General features: G+C 29.5%; 1 protein-coding gene and 1 long non-coding RNA gene across 5 annotated transcripts in view; both read right to left on the minus strand.

Moving 5' to 3' along the window:
• LOC107438690 (NAD-dependent protein deacetylase sirtuin-1) overlaps positions 1–1,216 on the minus strand; it is a 32,457-nt gene extending 31,241 nt beyond the window's left edge. For 2 of the 4 annotated variants that reach the window (XM_087159794.1, XM_087159786.1), the window contains exon 1: positions 955–1,216. In XM_087159794.1, coding sequence (XP_087015920.1) covers positions 955–1,042 — 88 coding nt within the window. In that variant the 5' untranslated portion in view covers positions 1,043–1,216. Of the gene's footprint in view, positions 1–609; positions 849–954 lie in introns of those variants that run through there. The other 2 variants (XM_087159807.1, XM_087159798.1) reach the window with 2 other exon arrangements.
• An 8,390-nt stretch (positions 1,217–9,606) lies between these two features.
• Positions 9,607–14,141, minus strand: LOC147816292 (uncharacterized). The gene is made up of 3 exons (XR_015432656.1): positions 12,908–14,141; positions 12,230–12,371; positions 9,607–10,226 (listed from the first exon to the last, which is right to left on the minus strand). It is a non-coding gene; the product is annotated as an uncharacterized LOC147816292 (long non-coding RNA).
• Positions 14,142–22,533: the final 8,392 nt, after the last annotated feature.

Here is a 22,533-nt window from a genome sequence, read left to right on the forward strand (position 1 = left end):
TATAAAATTGCAATGCCATCTTTATTGTTTTTTGAATAGCAACACGGATATATTACATATTTTTTCAATAAAATTAGCACGTGCAATTTAAAATCAAAGGCTAACAAAATTCTCAAATCAGATAGTATAGGAGAAAATTATCAAAAAAAATAAAAATACAAATGTAAAAAGTGCAAATTAATTGAAATCTGTATTTATGCAATATTTAATCAAAAAACCCAAATTAAAATTAACGGATAACACTATTGTGAATTATTTTTTACCCTGATAACTCAGATTTCTTAATCAACCAGAATTCTAAGAAAAAAACGTGATTACCGACACATTATTTCCATAAATTGAAGGAATTAAATTGATTTAGTTCTGATGTCCAGCTTAATTAAATTATTATTTTAATTGAGAAGCAATAAAAAACGCACACAATCAAGACTAACTTTTATCAACAGCCAGAAAGCAGAAAGAATGAAATTTTCAACAATGACAAATATTTTTAAGAGGTATTTGCGTTACAAATGCAAAAATTTCAAATACACATATGGTATAAATGTTTACCATTTATAATTAAAAGAAATTCAATTTCAGTATCAAAATGTATTAATTTATACTCACGTTTAAATGTAGATTCTCAAAACAAACGTGCAAATAACTTCCTTAAGCAAAACTCAAATTATCCATATCAGAAACATGAAGTACGTGCTTGCTAACTAACAACAGACATCAGAGAAGGAAGAGAACATGTCATGTTTACACAAGTACGAGATATGTGAAAGTCCCATGATTCAACGCGCACAGGGAAGGAAAAAAAAAGATTGCTTTTTCCAAATTTAATAGATGACTTGTGCTGCCATCTATTAAATTAAAACTATAACTAATTTTCTTGTACAATTAAAAACCAAAAGTTTAAAAACTAAATACAGTACTTTTGCTTCTCGTAAAGCTTAAATTAATACTTACGAAGAAATAACTGAATACTTCTAGAATTTCTTCTCAACAAACTAGCAATATTTCTCTTGAGAAAATGCAAATGTAGTAGAGAGGTCATGTTGAAACAAACGTACTATTAAAATGTTAAATTTAAAGGATTTTATAATAGAGAATAAATTACTTGCCAAAAACTTAAAAATAACATAATTGGAATTAATTTTATGTAAGAATATATTATTTTAATAGAGAAATTATTAATGCGTCATAATAACCTAATTATACAGTCACGTTTGAAGTTACGAGCTGACAGCTGACACACTTAAATTTTGTATCTGATTTCATCTACCAAATATAAGTTTGCTAAATAACGAAAAAAAACATGATTTAATTTTTAAAAAATAGAACAATTTTTATTACTGCTTTGAGCGAACTTTTTGAGGGCTTATTCGCTGTTTGAAGTACAGAAACCGCACCTGCGTAACATTTTCATTTGACTAAATTTGTAATAACCTATAGTGTTTTAGCTTAGTATCTAAAAAAAAATTATTTTTTATTGATTTAATCTGAATTCAGCAATTTTTTTTCCAACTACCTAAGTACGGCAAAGATTATCTGTGATTGAATTTCGTAGGCTACATTCTTGTTATATGATCTACTGCTTTATCACGCTGTTCGAAAATTTTCAGTTTCACGGTTGCGTCGTTTTTTGAAATATTAATTTTTTTTTTTTAATTTTGTTGTTGTTGTTGTTGTTCATTTACGTCGCACTAGAGCTGCACAATGGGATATGGCGACGGTCTGGGAAACATCCCTGAGGATGATCCGAGGATATGCCATCACAATTTTGATCCTCTGCAGAGGGGATGGCACCCCCGCTTCGGTAGCCCGACGACCGGCACGCGAAGTCGAGCACTTTATGGTAGAACAGTTTAACGAGGACCAATACCGCACACCATCGGTCCCTACGCAGGCTAATCCAAGTGGTCACCCACCCGCACACTGACCGTAGTCAGTGATGCTTGACTTCGATGATCTGCTGGGAACCGCGTCTTAACGATCAGTCCACTGCGGGACTTTTTTTTTTTTTAATGTTTCCTAAATATTGAATTTTGTTATGCATTTTTAATTTAAAATTAATTTTGAGATCCTCCTTCTTGTAATAATATTGGTAAGATAATGTAATATACAATGATGTAACTAATATAATTATTATTAAAAAATCAGGCTTCAGAATTATGTAAGCTCACCTGCCAAATCTAATGACTTCATACAACAAATATAAATACTAATCGGAGTAAATAAGTAAATAATCTGAAATAAGTTACAATTCAATATTAGCTGAATATCCGTTCTCTGCAAGAGGTGAAAAAAAGTAATTAATCAAGAAATTATTACTAATCATCTGCACAAAACTGAAATACGTGTACTGACATGAATAATAAAGTTAAAACAATTCTATTTTAATTTATTATTAATTTGTTGACTTAACGTCATTAGATCAACCAACACCAATCTTTCAATGCATCAAAATAAAATTTAGCTTACTAAAATTGAAATATATCAATTCATTTGGAACTGAAAATGAGGCTATTGATCCCGGCCGCCATCACATGATAATCAAAATTTACCAGAATCAAGCAGTTTTCTTCATTAATTTGCTCTTAAGTACATAACTTCTTTTGTAGTTCACTGAACTTTAAATTTTAAAGCTGAAATTTAATTGAATTACTAGTGTGATGTCTTGGTTTAAGTTTAAACTTTATAAAAGAAAAAAAGAAAGAAGAAAAAAAAGGATTTTTCTTCCCTCTATGAATATTTTGAGACATTGAATATTTAGGCACTTTGAATATTTAAAGACTTGACTGAGCAAACCAGGGCCGTCTTAATAGCATGCAGGTCCCGCGGGTTCAAAAATGTTTTAGACCCCTTTAACATGCCATAATGCTTAAAAACGAACTAAAAAAACTTCACATTAGTGAAATAAATTATTTTTAAGATATGATGCAAGAATTTTAACAAATGTAAGCACATTTCGATTGCCCCCAAAACTCAAATAAAGCATTTTTTAACCATGCATAATTAAAAAAAAAAAAAAACATTTGAGATGCTAACCAGTTGTAATCCGAAAATAATTTTCAAAACCATGAATGGAAGTTAATAAAAATAATTCAATTAAATAAAGGCATAACAAATTTAAAAAATTCAAAGGGTATGGATTATTTTTTTCCACTAAACAGTTATTAAAACATCTTTCAATGCCCAAGTACCTAAAATTTTCATTGAAACGTAGAAAAATAGATTTCGGCTCCTTTTTTGAGTTTTTTTGGCTGATAAACTATTTAAATTATTGACGTTTGCATGACAATCAATCACTATAAGTAGAAAAAAAATGCACACTTTTTACAATAGAATATATTTATTTTAAAACATATACAAGGCAATGTTGTTTATTCTTAGCTTTTTTAATACAATTTGTAAAAAGTTATTTTTTCAAGGGTATTTAAGAGCATATTACTGACGCAAGAATATGCCATAGTTGGTCGATAGAAAGAATTCCTTTTTGCCACCCGTCTGCTGCTATGGAAACACGAAATCGCACATTTTAAAGAGAGGAGCTTCTTTCTCCCCTGATTCCCTTTCTCTCACCGACCCAAGCCAAAACCTGTCTTAAATAATGACCCAACACCCCTACCAGAAATAGTGAAACCCCGTAACCATAGTCACAGTCACTATTCTAGATGAAAAGCAAGGGGAGTTCTTTACATAGAGAAACTACGGAACAACGATTCCCACTTTTTTTTTCTTATGGAAATCCTAAATAATCGAGCTTTTTTTTAATAAACTCCGACTTTATAAATAACATTCATTAGTAATAATAAATTGAATTAATAAATAGAATAAAATAAATTTTCGGAAAGGAACTATTAGGAATTGTGAAAACGAACATCAGAGAAACATAATTCTTTATTCTTGAATTTATCTTGAAAAGTTTCATGAGAAATATGCTGTTGTTGCTAATCGTCTGATGTATGTAATTGTGGTCAACGCCATTCGAATACATTATGTTTCAGACGAGCTGTCGCTGAGAAAAGAAAGCATCTGGCGTCAGAAAATCAAATCGCTGACTCAGCATTCGAAGGATCAGAAATAAAAAATGAAAACAAAAGTTCCACTGCGGAAATGAATTCTCTTCATAATGCGGTTTTAAGTAATACTTCTAATGAAAATAAAAAGAATGTTTTATTATCTACTGGAAATATTCTCTCGTAAAAAAGGGATAGGTCATTAATTAAATATAGACTTATTTTCGATTCAGCATCAAATGTTAATATATTGAGTAAGAAATCTCAGAAAAAATGGAAACAATTTGTCGCTAATCGTGTTCGAGAAATCACTAAGCTGACTGATCCTAATACTTGGTTTCACTGCGCCGGAAAGAAAAATCCCTCAGACTTGTTTGACAAGAGGTCTCAGTGCAGAGTCGCTTCTACACAGCAAAAAGTGGTGGCATGGTCCTTCATTTTTGTTGTCCTATGAACTTGTGAGTGAATTTGACTGATCCAGTGCCAAATGAAGAAGAATATTTACCTGAACTAAAATCCAAAAACTCAGTAGAAACTATAGTCTTGACTTTAAATCATGACAAAACTTTTTTTGATAATCTGTTTAATCGTAGCAATAGATTTTTAACTAGATTTTTAGAGTTTCCTAGATTAGGTTATTTAGATTTTTTAAGAGTTTCCTAGAGAATTAGCAGCTCTTAAGTCGGGAGGTAGCGTTTCCAATAAAAGTAAGATCTTTAATCTATCACCTATTCTAGATGAAGAAGGGTTATTGAGAGTGGGTGGCAGACTAGAAAATTCTCAATTATCGTACTCGAGTAAACATCCCATTTTATTGCCTTCTAAATGTAAGTTAACTGAAATAATCGTTAAATACTATTAAGTTAAGTATCTACATGTTGGTGCGCAACATCGATCGAGAGGAATCATTATTTGCATTTTTTGGCGAGGAAAAAATTGAATGGAGCTTTATTCCCCCCAGGAGGTCAAATTGGGGAGGGCTTTGTGAATCGAACATTAAATCATTTAAATTTCATTTTAGGCGTGTAGCAGGTAATTCTGAATTTAATTACGAATAATTTTTAACACTCGTAACTCAAATAGCAGCAATATTGAACTCTCGACCTCTTATTCCTCTTAGTTCTGAAATTGTAGAAGTGCTAACACCGGCACATTTCTTAATTGGGAGGCCGATAACGGCCATAGCTGAACCATCCCTAACTGATATCGAGCCTAGTCGTTTAAACTCTTGGCAGAGAATTACCAAGTCAGTACAAACAATCTGGAAATAATGGAGCCTTTCTTACCTGAACAGCTAACAGCAAAGAAAAAAAAATGGGTAAAAATCAGAAAAATTTAAAAATAGGTTTTGATAATGGTTTATGGGATACGATTTTGATAAAAGAAGAAAACCTTTTCCCATGCAAATGGGTCTTGGGTCGGATAGTAAAACTGTATCCTGGGCAAGATAATAAAATAAGGGTACTTGACGTAAAAACTTGTAAGGGAGTATATAAAAGGTCTGTTTCCAGATTGAGTGTACTGCCGATAGAAAATTAAATAGTTGTATATTCATCTGAATATTTGTATATAATTTTATGTAACACTTGTATTTTTAGTTGAATTTCATGTGAAAAATTTTGAAATTTATCTTAAAGATTCTGATTGAGTATTAGTTATGTTGAAGTTATGGTTTTCCTAGCGTAACGAGAAAAAGAGGGAAAATTATTATTCTCCTGTGAGACTCGATAAACATTGGATGCGGATAAATACCTCTTAAACCCTTTCGAAATCCACAATATCCCCAGCTGTTGTTGTTGTTTATACCTAATGTTGTTGTTATTAATAAAAAACAAAAAGTGCAGCTAGTGGTCCGTCGTTATTTACTAAAATATCAAGCGTGTTGGTTTTAGGCCGACACGTGGGCATTCCAAATAACTTAATAGTTTAAAATGTTAAATTTATTACACATAAAAATTTATTTATTTACTTATTTTTTTTATAAAAGAGAGAGCTGTATTTTCAAAATAATGAAGAAAATTTAGTAAAAAAAGGCAAATTATCTTTTTCATACAATTTTTATTAACTTTTCTTTAATCAACTTCCACCTTCCACAATCCCTTTAGTAGTATTCCTGGCTAAGGTTTTGCATACAGCAAAAACAGAAGTGAGTATGTTTATGTAAAATAAAAGTCAATTTGCAAAATTAAATTTCCGATTTTGGTTCGAGCATTATCATTGGATAAGCAAATCATATGATATGATCCTGTAAAAGCAAATATTATGTTAGGCTTAGATATCTTAAGCATGAAATTGTCCATGTTCACGCATAAATTGTTCAACAATTTATGCGTTTCGTACTATTAAAATAAAAACTGTTGCCAATATGAAAATGGAGATTTTGCCATTAGAGTAATGCCATTAAAATATTTGATACACATTTTTTTTTTAACATAAAAACAGTTCCACAAAGATTCCAGCGATGCAATAGAGTTGAAAAATGTATTTAAACAATCACATGGTTGATTTATGTCCTGAAAAATGATTAAGTTTCCAACTGAAAAGAAAAATGAGCGAGAATTTTTGAATTTCTTATTTTGACTCATTTAGATAAAATATTGTGTCCTCAAAATGTTTTTAGTCAAATCTTTAAGACTAAATAAAAATCTGGCACTGCCAAAATTTTTTTTTTATATAAATTTGAATGAGACGTACCTTGTTCTCAAAGGGACAATGATTCTCCAGAAGTTTCTTTTCTCAAAGTAATACGATTTCAAAGTAATGGGATTTTTTACTCTCTAATTTTGACTCAGTTTTCTGAACAATAAATTCATTCGAAGGCTTGATTCTCACTACGTCAGATATAAGTATTTCTATAAAAACGCAAAGGATTTTAAAAGTTTAAAGTAAATTCCATTTACCTATTACTTAATTATGCTATAAGCTAGAATTGGTCTCGTTTTATTTGACAAAAAAAAGTGGTTTTCAGGTTGCTTAGGCGATATGATGGAACAAATTGTGTAAGTAAAAGTGCCATGTTTTCTTTTATAAAATGGCATCGGAATCTCTATTTTAATGAATTAAAAGTAGAGAACTACAGAATATTGAACTTTCTGATACAGTCCAACGATAAAGAAAATGCAAAGGAATTAAGTTCCCGACGTTTTTCATTTGATAATTATTTAAATTTGATTTTTTTCCTCCAATTTTAACATTCTGTATCTGCTATTACATAAATACTTTTAGCATTGTTAGGTATCAAAAATATACGCACCCCACTCCACTTTGCATCTCTGTCAAAGAAGCAAGCATTCTTTCACTCAAGAACCAGTGTTGCCAGAACTTAAGATTAAAAAGTAGCGAATGGGAGCTCCAAAAGTAGCGGATTCGAACATTTTGTAGCCCAAATATATATATATATATATATATATATATATATATATATATATATATATATATATATATATATATATATATATATATATATATATATATATATATATATATATATATATATATATATATATATATATATATATATATATATATACAGTGAATTCGCGATAACTCGAATCTGATAGGACTGACGAAAAATTTCGACATATCGGAAGTTCGACTTACCGTTAGTTTCGGTTTTAGACTTTCAAAATATTGTCGGATTATTTAATTAATGCTTATTTATTAATTACAAATCTTCTAAATGCTTACAATATTTAAGATCATTTTTCTGACAAGCCATTTACGATAAGACTGTTTGAAGCACTTTATGATACCCTGGTCCATCGGCTGCAACTTTGCCGTTGTGTTTGTTGGCGGGAGAAACTGCAAGTTTACTGCTTTCAAATTAGGTAGATCACTATGCGCTGTGCATTTATCCATAAAGAGTATCACTTTTCTTTTTTTAGCGAAGAATTTCCGATCCAATTTTCTTACATAGTCTTCAAATAAAACTGATGTCATCCAAAACTTTTTGTTACACTTGCAATCGAAAGGATACGTTTTTACATTCTTGAAACATCGGAGATTTCGGTATTTTCCGATAACAACTAAGGGCAATTTCTCTGTCCCCGACGCATTTCCTCCAACTAGGACAGTCAAACGTTCCTTGCTCATTTTACCCCCTGAGCAGTTTTCATCCTTAAACATCCTAGTCTTATTTGGAAGACATTTAAAAAATAAACCCATTTCATCAATATTGAAAACATTATTTTTAATTGTATCCTTTAAGTAAATTTGGTAACGTTTCATTTAACCATTGTTCACATACTTCAAGAGGGACAGCTTTAGCTTCTCCATGAAGAGTGCGAAAGACATTGTGTGTGTGTTGCAAAGGAAGGGGCAAGATATCAGCTCCTAGGTTGTTGTTTTTTTCTGCTTTAAAAGATCAAAAAAAAATCGAGTTAAAGGGAGTTAAATTCGAGTAATCGAGAATAATTAACATGAAATTGAAGATAAAAGGGTCGGGACCTCATAAAAAAATCGAGTTATAGTAATATTCGAGTTATCGTACTTCGAGTTATAGCGAATTGACTGTATATATATATATATATATATATATATATATATATATATATATATATATATATATATATATATATATATATATATATATATATATATATATATATATATATATATATATATATATATATATATATATATATATATATATATATATATATATATATATATATCACAGCATAAATAAAGTGTAAAGTTTGCCATGTTTTGAGTGCTCTAATTTATTTGGCTATATTTCTGTAAAACAACGCCGTTTGCCAGAAAACACTAAAATTATAATAACATTGGATAGCTCATTTTTTTCAAGCTTTTTTATGTGTAAAAATCAGTCGGAACTGTCTTCGATATTTTAATGTTGGTGCGGTCTTTGAGCTGCATAAGAATACTAAGAGGTTTCGATCTCAGCTCGCTTCGTTCCCCAACCTCAAGAACCTTAATTACTCGCACATAAAAATGTTCTCACTAGCTAATTTTTTTTAAATAAAAATTATCTCGCTTTTCGAGGAAATTAAAAATAAGACCTAACTAGGACCCACCCTTATGAAAAAATCGAGGTATAAATGAGGTATAAACGAGGTATATTTTAAAGGTATAAAGGAGGTTGTAGTTTAAATACGTCGTAAAGGTTGAAAAGGGTGCAAATAAATACCTCAAAATCAACCTCAAATATATCTTAAATATACCTCCAGAGGTATATATGTTTCAGCCTGAAGTATATTTTTTTACACTTGTGGAAGTATTTATTCAGCAACCTAAGGTGTGTCATTTTACACTTCAGGTTATTATAAATCAACCACAGGTGTATTTTGTTCGACTTCAGGTAATTATTTTTCAACCTCAGGTATATAATTTTATGCTTGTAGAGGTATATATTTATCAACCTGTGGTGTGTCGTTTTACACTTCTGGTTGTTATAAATCAACCTCAAATGTATTTTGTTCTACCTCAGGTAATTATTCTTCAACCTCAGGTATATAATTTTATGCTTGTAGAGGTATATATTTTTCAACCTAAGGTGGGCCATTTTACACTTCTGGTTGTTATAAATCAACCTGAAGTATATTTTCAACAATTGGAAAGGTTATTTTTAATTAGCGCCATGTGTTCCATGTTCTACCTTAAGTTATTATTTCGTAACCTCAAGTATATATTTTTGTATTTTTAGAAGCATTAATTTATCAACCAAAGATGTTTTTTTTAGCACTTACGAAGGTGAGGTGTTATACGGACCACCTAGTTTATTAATTTTTAGACTCACTATATAAAAAATATAATATATATATAAAGATATTATATATATTATATGAAGAATAATGTACATTACATTTTTTTCACCAGTAGAGATCATTTATCAACCTGAAATTTTTAATATTAAACCTTCGGCAGTAATTGCTTCTTTTGTTAAGCTATAAAAGAAAGTTTCAAATGCATAATTCTTCTATAATTTTAATAGATTGATTTAAATCATCTTAAAATAACACTTATCCAAATTCTACAGTCAGTAAAAATTATTTATGGGAACTCATACTCGTATTTTTAGAAGATAGTTGTCTAAGGTGCTAGAATTTTTAAAGCTATAAAACTACAAATTTAAATTATTAGTCAGCTGAAATTCAAAGTACTTTTATTTAAAACTAAAATTTCACTTTTTTTACAAACCAACAAAATTATTTTAAATACTGTTTCCGTCTACATGTTGAAACTTGTAATTATTGGAACCTAAAAGGAAAAAAAATATAAATTAGTAAAAAAGTCATATTTACGATAATAGTGGCAGGTCCTAAAATATTAGAAAGTATTTTTTTTATCATTTAAATTAACTGGATGAAATTAATTTTCCTTTTCAGATAAATATCTTCTGCCATTTCTATTCAATCTCCGTAGCTAAAGAGCATGACATGTATCACAGCCACAAAATAAAATGCACTGAAGACAGTATTACCATTAACAACATTTACAGAAATTCAAATATACAGGGTGTTTATAAAGTCTCGGACCCATTTTGATGTTTAATAACTCATAAAATAATAAAGATAGATTAAAATTAATAACATAAATGGTTAGATAGACTCAAAAACTTTCATGAACCTTGTCAATGAACTTCCACGTGTGTCCCCTTCGTCGCACGGAGAATATCAAGTCGATAGTCAATAGCGGCAAGCATGTCGGCATCCACAGAGGCTATTGCGGTTGTAATTCTGGCTTTGAGGCCATCAATGTTCGACATGATCCTCCTGTAAACATTGTCCTTTATAAATCCCCAAAGAAAAAAGTCCAGCGGCGTTATATCAGGTGATCTGGGTGGCCAAGGAATTGGACCTCCTCGCCCAATCCATCTTCCTGTAAAATGGTCATTCAAAGAACTACGAACGATGATACCCCAATGAGGTGGTGCACCATCTTGTTGCAAAAAGACATGTGGCTGAAGCTCTTCTAGTTGTGGAAATACGAAGTTTTCCAACATGTCTAAGTATACGACTGATGAGATTGTCTTTTCTGTAAAAAAGAAAGCTACCTCTCGTGAAATTGACTATCGACTTGATATTCTCCGAGCGACGAAGGGGGCACACGTGGAAGTTCATTGACAAGGGTCATGAAACTTTTTGAGTCTATCTAACCATTAATGTTATTAATTTTAATCTATCTTTATTATTTTATGAGTTATTAAACATCAAAATGGGTCCGGGACTTTATAAACACCCTGTATAATTCCAATCTTATTATGCAATTTTAACACTTTTTATTTTTCTATACATCTGTAACATTATGGTACTTGTAAGTTTAATAATTAGATTTCCTTCCCTTTCCTTTTTAAAAATCTTTAAACTCAATAAACCTAGTCTATATTTTTCAACTTTTTGTCAGACTTCATAAAACTAGCAGCTTTTTTTTAAATTTTTGACACTGATTCTGAAAAGGACTTATGTTATTGTCAATCACATCAGAGTTTCTTAAAAAATAGTTATTTTAATAATTTTTAATCAATGTAATCAAGAATATACAATCGTTTAATAAATTAAAATTTTAAAGTTATGTACCAATTTTTATTATTTTTTTACCCTCAATCGAATAGAACAAATTACAAGCTGATAAGGAGCATTTATTTTAAAGTTGTGAGTAATTTTATGTGAGGAAAATGTCTAAGAGAGAATGATTTGAAATAATACTTTTAAAATAAGTTGAGTATAATATCTCCTATTTAACTTATAATACCGAGCAGAATAAAACTAATAGTTAGTTGTTACAAACACTTGTTTAAATATAAATACACATCCTATAGGATGAAACTCAAAATAATGCATATTACTTTTAACAATAAATGTTTTTATTTGCAATTGATTTTATTCAATTCAGGATTAAAATTGCATACTATACTGACTTATTTCTAAAATATTTAAGATTTCTGAAATTCGCACATTTTTGAAGTAGTGAACCATAAACAGCTGCATGAAAAAGCTCATAACCTTGAAACAAATTGTCATATAAACTTGAAATCGGATTTAATTTCATTCTGCCCAATATTCTACTAAGTAATAATAATCTGCTTAGTAAATAATTAACGTGGGTAAAATGCGAGAAAATAACATGTAGTGAAAATAGCAATTTTGTGATCAAACATGAAGAAGTGAGCTAGTACAGTTACTAGTTTTCAATTATCAAATATCTAGCAAACTATTGTTATCAACAATTACATAAATTCTGTAGTTTATTAGGGAGATTACTTTTTCTTTCAGGTATAAATTCAGAACTATATCCTAGGGGAAGGCTGAGCAGTAGCTTGCTTGTCTCTTCTTCTTCGCCGCAGCGCATGTGCTATTTACAGCCTAGGCCATCTCAGTAATATCAGGGAACTGTGGATAAGCTCTGTAAATATATATATATATATATATATATATATATATATATATATATATATATATATATATATATATAAACTTTGCTTCGCAACAAATATCCAAACGATAAGCATACAGCTATAGTAGAATTTCAAAGCAAAATTGCTATTTTAAAAGTCTTTCAATTTTCAATGATTTATTTATAAGAGAAATTGTGAACATTTTTCTCAATTAATCAGCGTGCATACTGCTACGTTAAAACATATACATTTAAGCAAAATAAAAAGTTCTATTTGACTGAATTACAAACAATAAAATATACTGTGCATAACCTGCTGTAACGATTCACCAGTAATGTTACCCAAAACAGTGACGAGAAATATTTCGGTTATTCTCTCTTATTGCTAAGCCTACAACGATAGCCTCTAAGAATATCCTCCAACTTAAATTATTTAAGATCAGGACACGTCGTTAAAACAAAAATAATAAAATTTAAGTTTCAAAATTGAAGCATATTTGATTAAAAGTGATAAAACTAAATTAATAAATGTCAAGCACACTTACCGAATTTCGAATAGACTTTCGATTGTCAACACACACGCCATTTGCCGGCTCGCATGGAACTCTGGGAAGTGAGTTAGTTAATATGAAGTGTACTTTAAGCAACCTTAAAACAAGCTTAGGTATAAATAAAATGACTTCAACACCTCAATAAATACCTCACTCTCTTTAGTTGAAATAAGGTATATTTTTTTATACCTCATAAATACCTCAATATCGTTAGTAGAAAAAAGGTATATTTTTTATGCTTCGTAATTACCTCACTCTCGTTAGTTGAAATAAGGTTGATTTTTTTATACCTCATAGATACCTCTTTTGTTACAAGTGTAAGAGAAACAACCTCGTATACCTTAAAAATCATCTTATCAGTCTGGATGATTTGAAGTGAATTTAAAACAACCTCAAAATAAGCTTATGTATAAATAAAATGACTTCATATACCTCAATAAATACCTTTTTATCGTTAGTTGAAATAAGGTAAAAATTTTTATACCTCAAAAATACCTCTTTTGTTACAAGTGTAAGAAAATAAACCTGGTATACCTTAAAAATCTCCTTATCAGTCTGGTTGATTTGAAGTGAATTTTAAACAACCTCAAAACAAGCTGAAGTATATATAAATCAATCTCGTACATCTTAATTACAACCTTTACGAGGTATAATTTTTATTGCTGTTTTCTCTGCAACCTTAAATATACCTCAAAACAACCTTAATACCTCAAAAATACCTCAAATCAACCTTAAATATACCTTAAATTTTCATAAGGGCAAACTCCAACAAGAAATTCAGAAAAGTTCAACTTCATGGGCCTACATCTTCGTGTATTTAAAAATAAAGGGCAAAAAATCTTTTTTTGATAAGCAAAATAATTTATTTGATCATTTCTGCTCTGAAGTTCGAAACAATACAAAGTACAAACATTCAGCTCGCAGATGAGAAATATGACTTTGCTTTTCTTTGTAACAGCATCAATAATTGTTTCAAACTCGATTGAGAATAGTTTTGATAGTAATTTAGTGAACAAATGAATATTTTGATTTGGGCCTCGTATGAAACAGTATTTTAAAGCGTCTACGAAGCAACAAATATTTTTAACTAATTTTTTTTTTCATTTATAGTAGCCGTAACATCTGTTGCAAAGTTTAAAAAAAAACAATGATAAAAAGATAGATTTGCACTAAATGCTCGTAAATATTTTCTTTTCTCGCAGCTCACTTAGTTGCTGTGCTTACTTTACTTGCACAGTGAAACATGTTAAGTTGACCATCTCTATAAGTTAATCACCCATCTAAGATTTTGATAATCAAGTGCAAAGCAGGTAAAAACAATTTATTATCATTTTTATAAGATGACTTCTCTTATAAAACCATCAAATTGTAGTTCCACTTCTGATCAGTTTACGCTAGTTTCACTGTAGTAGCTTTAATAATTTTCTAAACTCCTTTTATAACACACAGCATATACATTACCGTGTTTATCATTTAAAGTAATTATCTTTCCTAGTTATTTTGCAATTACTATAAATGTTTCGAAAGGTTTAAAATGTTGACATTTTCGAATTAAAAAAATTGTGGTTATTCAATTTTCCTGATCCCTAAGTGCATTATGTTTCAATTAACTTAGTTATTTTTATTCATAATTTCATTGTTATAGTTAATTGTTTGTTATAATTATAAGTTTGTTATATTTGTTATAGTTATAATTTTATTTATAATTTGAAATTTCATAGTATATATTTTTGTTTTAAAAACAAAATCCATCTTTTGCGTTTCATCGTCATCATTGGGTGGGCCTTGGCCTTCTATGAAATATTTCTTCATGTCGTTCTCCCTGATGCCAATTCTGATTATCATTTGCGTTTGGTAATACGAATTTTATTTTAATATGATAACTATCCAAAACTTCCTTTTTATTTGTTTCATTTATTTATTGCATATTTGGCAAAATGAGGTGAAAAATAATAACTGTAACCATAGCAATACATATTATAGCTTATTTTTTAAAAAAATAATTTCATCATTTACAACGGGCAAATCTAAGCTCTAGAAAGATATAAAAATTTTCCTATTTTTCGTGCAACTGTGAATAGATGGTGATTTACAAAAGTGAAATGAATTCACAAAAAAGCATTTAACAGTACGATATTTTTTGGAAACTCATTGTCATTCACAACAACTATTTTCATTCATCAGGTTTAATGACTTTGGATTTAATTTTTCTGAGTTTCAAAGCGAGTAACGTGATTTTTTTTCTCCAGAAGATAAACGATTAATAATAGTTGGAGTTAAAAAACATTTTCCCCATCATACTCTCCGTGCATTTTTCCATATATATCTTTGCGATTTCCCGAGTCTACGATTTGAAACATAAACATGGAAAGATCATAGACTCCATCAGTAAAACATATCAATAAGAATCCAAAACTGAAGCGAGAACGTTTTCAACAGCAACAAAAATGTCCTGTTTAAAAATGGTAAAGAAGCTGCAAACTTTCAGAATCATTTTATAATGGGAAGGAAAAAAATTTAAAAATATATATATATTTCAGTAAGGGAAAAAAGTAGCGCATATTTAAGATTTGTAGCGTTCGAAAAATAATAAGTAGCCCAAAAAGTAGCAAGTAGCGAAAATTCAATTTTCAGTAGCGGGAACTTTTAAAAGTAGCCCAATCCGCTACTTGTAGCCCAATCTGGCAACACTGTCAAGAACTTCGAACAAGGAAGTTTCTTTCATGAGCTACTTTTCATTGTTTACTGCTATTGCAGCAGTCATAATAATTTTCTTCGTGTATATAGTTCATTTGTTTTATTAAGTTTTGTTTAATAAATGTTTAATCAAATCAATACAGTCCGCTTCATATTATATACAACGCACAAGCATTATGTTTAAATCATTCGAAGTAAGCAGTTTTGTTCTACCGAAATCTATGTTTTGTTTCTTATGTCTTTCTTTTGTTTATACTTTGAGCATTTTGTTTTTAATTTCGAGTTAGTCTATGTATATCGTTGGGATGATATGCAAGGTGGAAAAAAGTGAAAAATTTTTACACCCGTTTTAATTTTGCTTTTGATCTAGGCTTTGAAGCTACAAAAGCTGCTCACGATATTTGTGTGGTGTTGTGTGGAGAGGGAACCACAGTTGAAGAAACCATTAGGGATTGACAGGCAAAATTTAAAAATGCAAATTTTATCTTCAAAGACCCACCTCGTTTTGACCGTCCAATTAAATCAGATTAAGAAAACGAACTATATATTGTTTTAACTGTTAAACGAACTGAAAATACAAGTCAAACGGCAGCGAAACCTGCAGAGAAAATAAAATATTCCCACACTTTAAACTTTTCTTAAAATAAAAAAAGGCAATGATTTAGTTGTGAATTCAATGTTAAAAACTATTTTGAAAATTATTCTGTGGTGTTTTTTTAGAAACATTAAAACTTTTATAAACCAAAGGTGTTTTTTATAAGTATTAAAATTATTGCTTCCGGCATAAAAGTTTGTACTAATAAGTAACATAATGAACCTAAATACCTGTATATTTTCTAATATAAATTTCATTTAAAGTACATTTTTTTGACTAATTCTAAACAAATGAAGAATTTAAACATTTTGGAAAAGAAACAAAAATATGAGATATATTGTGTTTATATAGCATCAAAACACTCAGGTTAAAAAAAAAAATCTATGTTAAAATAAAGGTATTAAATAATGGATATTTGGTTGTGTGTGATGATAGCACAAAATTTTGTCTCACATCTGTGAAATAACTCGAAATAAAAAATTAAAAAAAAGCAATTATTTAAAAGGAATAATAGAAACTACAAGAATCCAAAGTTTAAGTAGAAAAAATAGTTTTAATAGCAGTGTATATTTTTTTAAAAAAAGTTTATAATTTTTTCAATTTGATAGAATATTTTAATAATATAACCATAGAATTAACCTGGGTTAGATGGCTATAGAGAATAGATGACCAGTTTAAATATCCCCGATATTTGTCAATATTTCGCAGGCAGATGCAGTTTGACAAGAAGCAGTTTGCTTATCAATTTGGACAAAGCGTTGTTTTTCGTGATAGCAAAAAGTTTGAAAAATTTTAATGTTTATTTTATTTAGAGCAGGGGTTTCCAACTTACATGAGGCCGGGAGTCACAATAAAAAACACAAATCAAATGGCGGGCCGCAACTTTATCAAAATTTTATGTCAGACTCTTACATGTTTGAAGGAACATTGAATATTACTGTCAGATTTTTACCAAGTTGTACAGAACAAAAGTATTGAATTACAAATTAAAACAAGAAGTAGATTTATAAAAATATTTAATTGCATATTAAAAATTCGGACTACAATAACTTTAATGTGCACCTATATATTAAACAATTAATATGCAACAGATATCTAATTGTTAAGATAGAAAACTTTAAAAATGTTGGTATTAAAACTTACATAGTAGAGCACACAAAATGTTCAATGAGAAAATTGAGGTTTGTCTGCTGCAAACACCAGAGAATAGATATTTACATTTTAAATTTAAAATTTACAAATGTTTGTGTAAATATTTTCGTCCAAAATGAGTGGTTTCAAAAAGTTAAATCGGAGAATTTCTTCGAGAAAATTTTTGATAAACACATGCTAAATTATATTCACAAAATACAAAAAAAAATTAAATAAAAAAGAGCAAGTTACACGATTATTTTGTATTTAAATAAATATTTTCTTTGAGAAATAAATTTTTTTACACAGTTGGTATATTAAATTTTACAGAAACGAAGAAATCAGGTTTTTATTAACGAGAAAAGTATTTTAAACATACATAGATTTTTTACGAAAAAATTGTACGCAAAAAAATGACAACTAATATATTTTAGTTCGCGGGTCACAAAAAAAGGCTTCGCCGGCCGGATGCAGCCCCCGGACAACCAGTTGGAAACCACTGATTTAGGGGATAAATATTTTTCGTCAATTAAGCATTTTGTTGCTTTTCTATTTGTATTTTCAAATCGCTGGATCTTTAAGGAACATATATAGTCCTATTTTTGTTTCTGAATAAAAAACAAAGAAATATTATGGTGGGTGGTAATTCGGTAGCCATTACATCTTAAACTTTAAAAGAGATGGCCACCTTTCAATAATATCGATGTGTAGGGGAGAGTCGGGTAGCCCCGCCCACTTAAAGAGTATTGCTTATATTTCTGTATAATATTGAGTAATAATTAATATTTTTGTATGTTTCTATTGTTTTATCATCTAATTAAGTAATGCAAGAAGAATAAACAAAACAAAAAAAGAATAGTTTAACTTAAAAAAATAGAAATTTAAAAAAACATGTTTTTCAGCTCTTTTTAGAATGTGTCGGGTAACCCCGCCCAGTTACAAAAATTATGTTTTTTAACTGTTTTTTTCGGGTGTAAATGAAAATGACTAATGTATTGACAATAGATAAACCTCATTTATCATTTTTATCACAAAATTATTTTATTTATTACATATTTATATACTTTTAGTGAATTCTATAATTTAATAACAATCATTTAATAACAACAATATTTGTTGTTAAAAATGCATATAGCAATCAAATTTGAAGCAATGAAATAATAATCTTTGCAACCGTACATTTGTCGACGAAATATAATTGGGCGGTGATACTCGACATTCATGTGAGCGGGGCTACCCGAAATCCAATTTTTTTGTAAATTTGTAATTACTCGAACAATTTTTCACATATAAACTTCCTTCTTTGTGCAAATTAAACTTAAGACTGCATACTTTAATGCTGAATGTATAGAAAAAATAATTTTTTTAGTATTAAAATGAAGTTTAATCGAAACATTCAACCACTTTTTCTTAATTTCATGACTACTGTATTCAACATATTTTCAAAACTATTGTTTACCATGTTATCAGCTGCATAAATACTTGAAACTTTGAAAATAATCTTTTTCTAATATAACAATTAATGTCCGATGGCCCATTAACTTGAAAAAATATTCTATACATATGAAATTGACTGTGGACGGGGGTGCCCGACACTCCCCTATATGTCGACAACATAGGTACAGAGCTAGTATCGTATGGTATTTAAAGTATTTTAAGAGTAAAAGTATAAAATGTACTTATGCAAATCACCAGCACGCTAATATTATGAAATAAATACAATATCTAGTCAGTCTTTGGTTTCGTTAATGGTTTTTATTCTGTAAAGAAAGCTAATAAAAAGAAATCTTTAGCTTTTTTATTACAATATTGAAACCACTTTTTAAATTTTTTAAGGACCATACGAACTCTGCAATTCTGATTCTATACTGTAAAAATTTCCGAATAAAATTGCGGTATATAGTAAGTACCAGCAATTTGGGTGCAATCCGTAAAATCCATTTTTACCATAAAATATTAAATAAATACTTGATATTTATTTAATTAGAGTGATTCAGTGAATTTACTGTAATTATTATTGTAAAAATTTCGGAATATAAGATTTTTTGTTTGTAACATCTTCAAGTAAAAATGGATTTTACAATAAAAAGTACCGTCACTCTGAATGCCGGTACTTTAAACCGTAGTTTGATTTGGAATTTTTTACAGCTTGCAGACTTGACATATTATCCGATAGAACCCTATAACTTCTCGTTAAAACTGCACATATTATTCGATTCTATGATGAATCCGATGACTTCTGATGACAATCTTAACTATCTATTCTTGATGACTATCTGAGTATTAGAGAAGAACACAGCACCACAACTAAAAACAATGACTGGATAAGATGAGTAAAGTTGCAGCAATGGCTCCATGAAAACCTTTGCCTAAAATGGGGTGAATTTTTTTTCTTCCTCTTTTCATAAAATTTATTTTTTAAATTTAGTTCATTGGATTCTTTTTTGCTTATTTTTCATGATAAAATTCATTTTTCACAACTTATTATAAGTGTTTCATAATTAAGAACCTGAATATTTCAAAAATTCGAAAAAAAATTTATTGCATTTTTCGAATCTTTGTACCCTTCCAAATGTTCTCGGTACCTAACTTCGTTTGGAAGTTATACCGGAAAACAGAGTCGTCGCTAAGCTGGTAGAAAGGCCCGTTCGGCCGGATTAGGAGGGGCGACATTCTTTTTGTGTCTCATCCATTCTGCTGACTGCATATAGAAACTTATTGTAGGCATTTCATTTATGGACCATTATATATATGAAATTAAACGTTTTCCCCTACCAAAAGTCAAAACTTTAAAAGCGTTTTTCTCAAAACGCTGTTTTTTGACCTGGCCTAACGTTTTTCTCATGATCTATACAACGAAATAAGCTGTTCTTTATTTAAAATTACGTAAAAATATATTCTTTAGAAAGTAGCATAGGATTTTTTTGATATTTTTATATTTCGATTTTATACTAGTATTTTAATGAATATTTTTTTAATGAAAAACTTAACTTTTTTTAAAGTTGCCGCCATTTTGGTAATTTTGCAAATATCAAAAAACCGCTATGCTACTTCTTAGATAATGTCTTTATGTTTCAGAAAATCTAAACAACATCGTTTTCTATGTTTCAGGACTTCTAAATACATGAGGTCAGTGAGGTGCTACTTTTTGATGACCAGCCACACGTGAAGCTGCCACCAACTTATTTTTTATTATTTTGTAAAAGAATTTTTTTAAAAATATACTTAAATTGCAGCTAAATAACATAAAAAAACAAGGAGTCTCTGCATTGTCTCTATTACTTAAAAAAAATTCAAGAAAAACTTTAATATTTTACCAACTCAGGGTGGGGTCCCCCCTTAACTGTATGAAATGCGTTTTTTTCATACTTTAACTTCACTTTTTCTTGACTATAAGGATGGCCAACTCAACGTTAGGGAGAAATGGCCACTAGTAAGTTTATTTTCAAACAATCTTTTTCCCTATTTTTTTTCTCAATATTTCATTAGATTTTGCTCAAAACATGTTGAGTACATGTATGAGAATTTAAAATAAGCATAAAAATTTCTTTTATCTCAATTCTTAGTACTCCGATTTAAAAACTACGGCCATCCATCCTAGGTTTACCTTAAGTCTCTCATTATGGCTACAAGTAAGAAAGACAAATAAACACCGTCACAAGAGTGTTATATTACGACTTTATTGTGCCTAGCTGCTAATATACCTTGCATAATATATATCTACCATAATTTTTATTACGAGCTGCAGTAGCAGAACAATGTGTAACAAACTAGCATTATATATATATATATTTGTGTAACAAAAACATTGCACATTTATATGCTCAGCACATACAAAGACAAGCTACTGTAAAATGAACAATATTGTAATATATTTCAACATGCTACCCGCTCTCAGAGGAGCGGTTATAAAATATTAGTAGCTTGTTTTGAAGTTAATACAATGATATCCATACAAAATCATCACCGATATGTTTTGTAGACAGTCTCACAAAATCTCCCACTGCATGTTGAGACTAAAATTATAAAATGAAAAGCTACATAGTTTGAATATTACCATTCATACTTTTTTTTTCTCCATCTAACAAACGACTAAGAGAACACTAATTACACTAAATATGGACAAGTTTACTGTTAACTCTAGCAACAGAAAGCTCCGGAATGTTGGGCCAGCCCAACAATCAGATTGGCGCTCAAGATTGTTTGTAAAGCTCAATGAACGAGAGGTAGACGAATGTCGTCTGTAAATATAGTGGTTCAAATTTCGTTACATGTATTAAACAAACTTATATATGTTTATGGTGCCGGTGAAAAATCTTGACACTTGTAGTTGTTTTTCATTTTGTAATAGGCGTTAGTCCCTTGACGCAGAATGTTTATTAAACACATTTTTCTCTCTTTTTTCATTATTTTGTGTCAATTTAGGTCAAAATAAGTGATGGTCATGAAAAAAAAAGCATAGTGTTTAGGGTTATGAAATACAGTATGAAACACCTGTGTCTTTTCTGTGTTTAAAGGTAAAATCTTGAAAAAAAATATGGCTAATTTCCGAATAATAATTTTTTTAAAATTTGCACTTATTTGGATCTAAAAGAAACAGTTATACATCATTGAAATTTCTTTTATTTATAAAATGAATTTGAATAGGAATTTTTTTAAAAAAAAATTCACACTATTTTTTTTTTTTTTTTGGATTTTATATTTTAGCATGAATATAATTCTGGTAATCAAGCAAATTGTTTTTAGCAAATTATTAGACTTGTTTTTTATAATTTAAAAATAACGAAATTTATTTTTACTTGTAGTCAGAAAAAAATATAGATACCCCGATGTCCCATCTACGTCAAAGGGCTAAACAGCAGGCCCATTTTTTGGTTTAATGTTCAACACGATGGCCTTTTCATTTTGAGCCCAACCCAGAAGACAAGGGAAACCCTGGGTCAAGCATTTGGACATCGATCACATAGCCTTCGTGGAAGGCGTTTTGATGGAACTAACCTGCATTTACATTACATAGAGGAAAAACACGATTAAAATTCTTTGTGCTAGCAAACATATTCATTACACTTAGCGCTTGTATTGACCTTAGCAGAGAGTTTTTTCTTGTACAAATAACTTTTAGACTTCAAGAAACTGCAGCAGTAAGATATTACTTTATTAAAAAACTTCATTGACTTCAAATGTATACAGATTGGGA

This window comes from Parasteatoda tepidariorum, chromosome 1, assembly GCF_982258835.1.
Source record: "Parasteatoda tepidariorum strain Cologne lab strain chromosome 1, Ptep-v5.0, whole genome shotgun sequence".
Taxonomy (NCBI): Eukaryota; Metazoa; Arthropoda; class Arachnida; order Araneae; family Theridiidae; genus Parasteatoda; species Parasteatoda tepidariorum.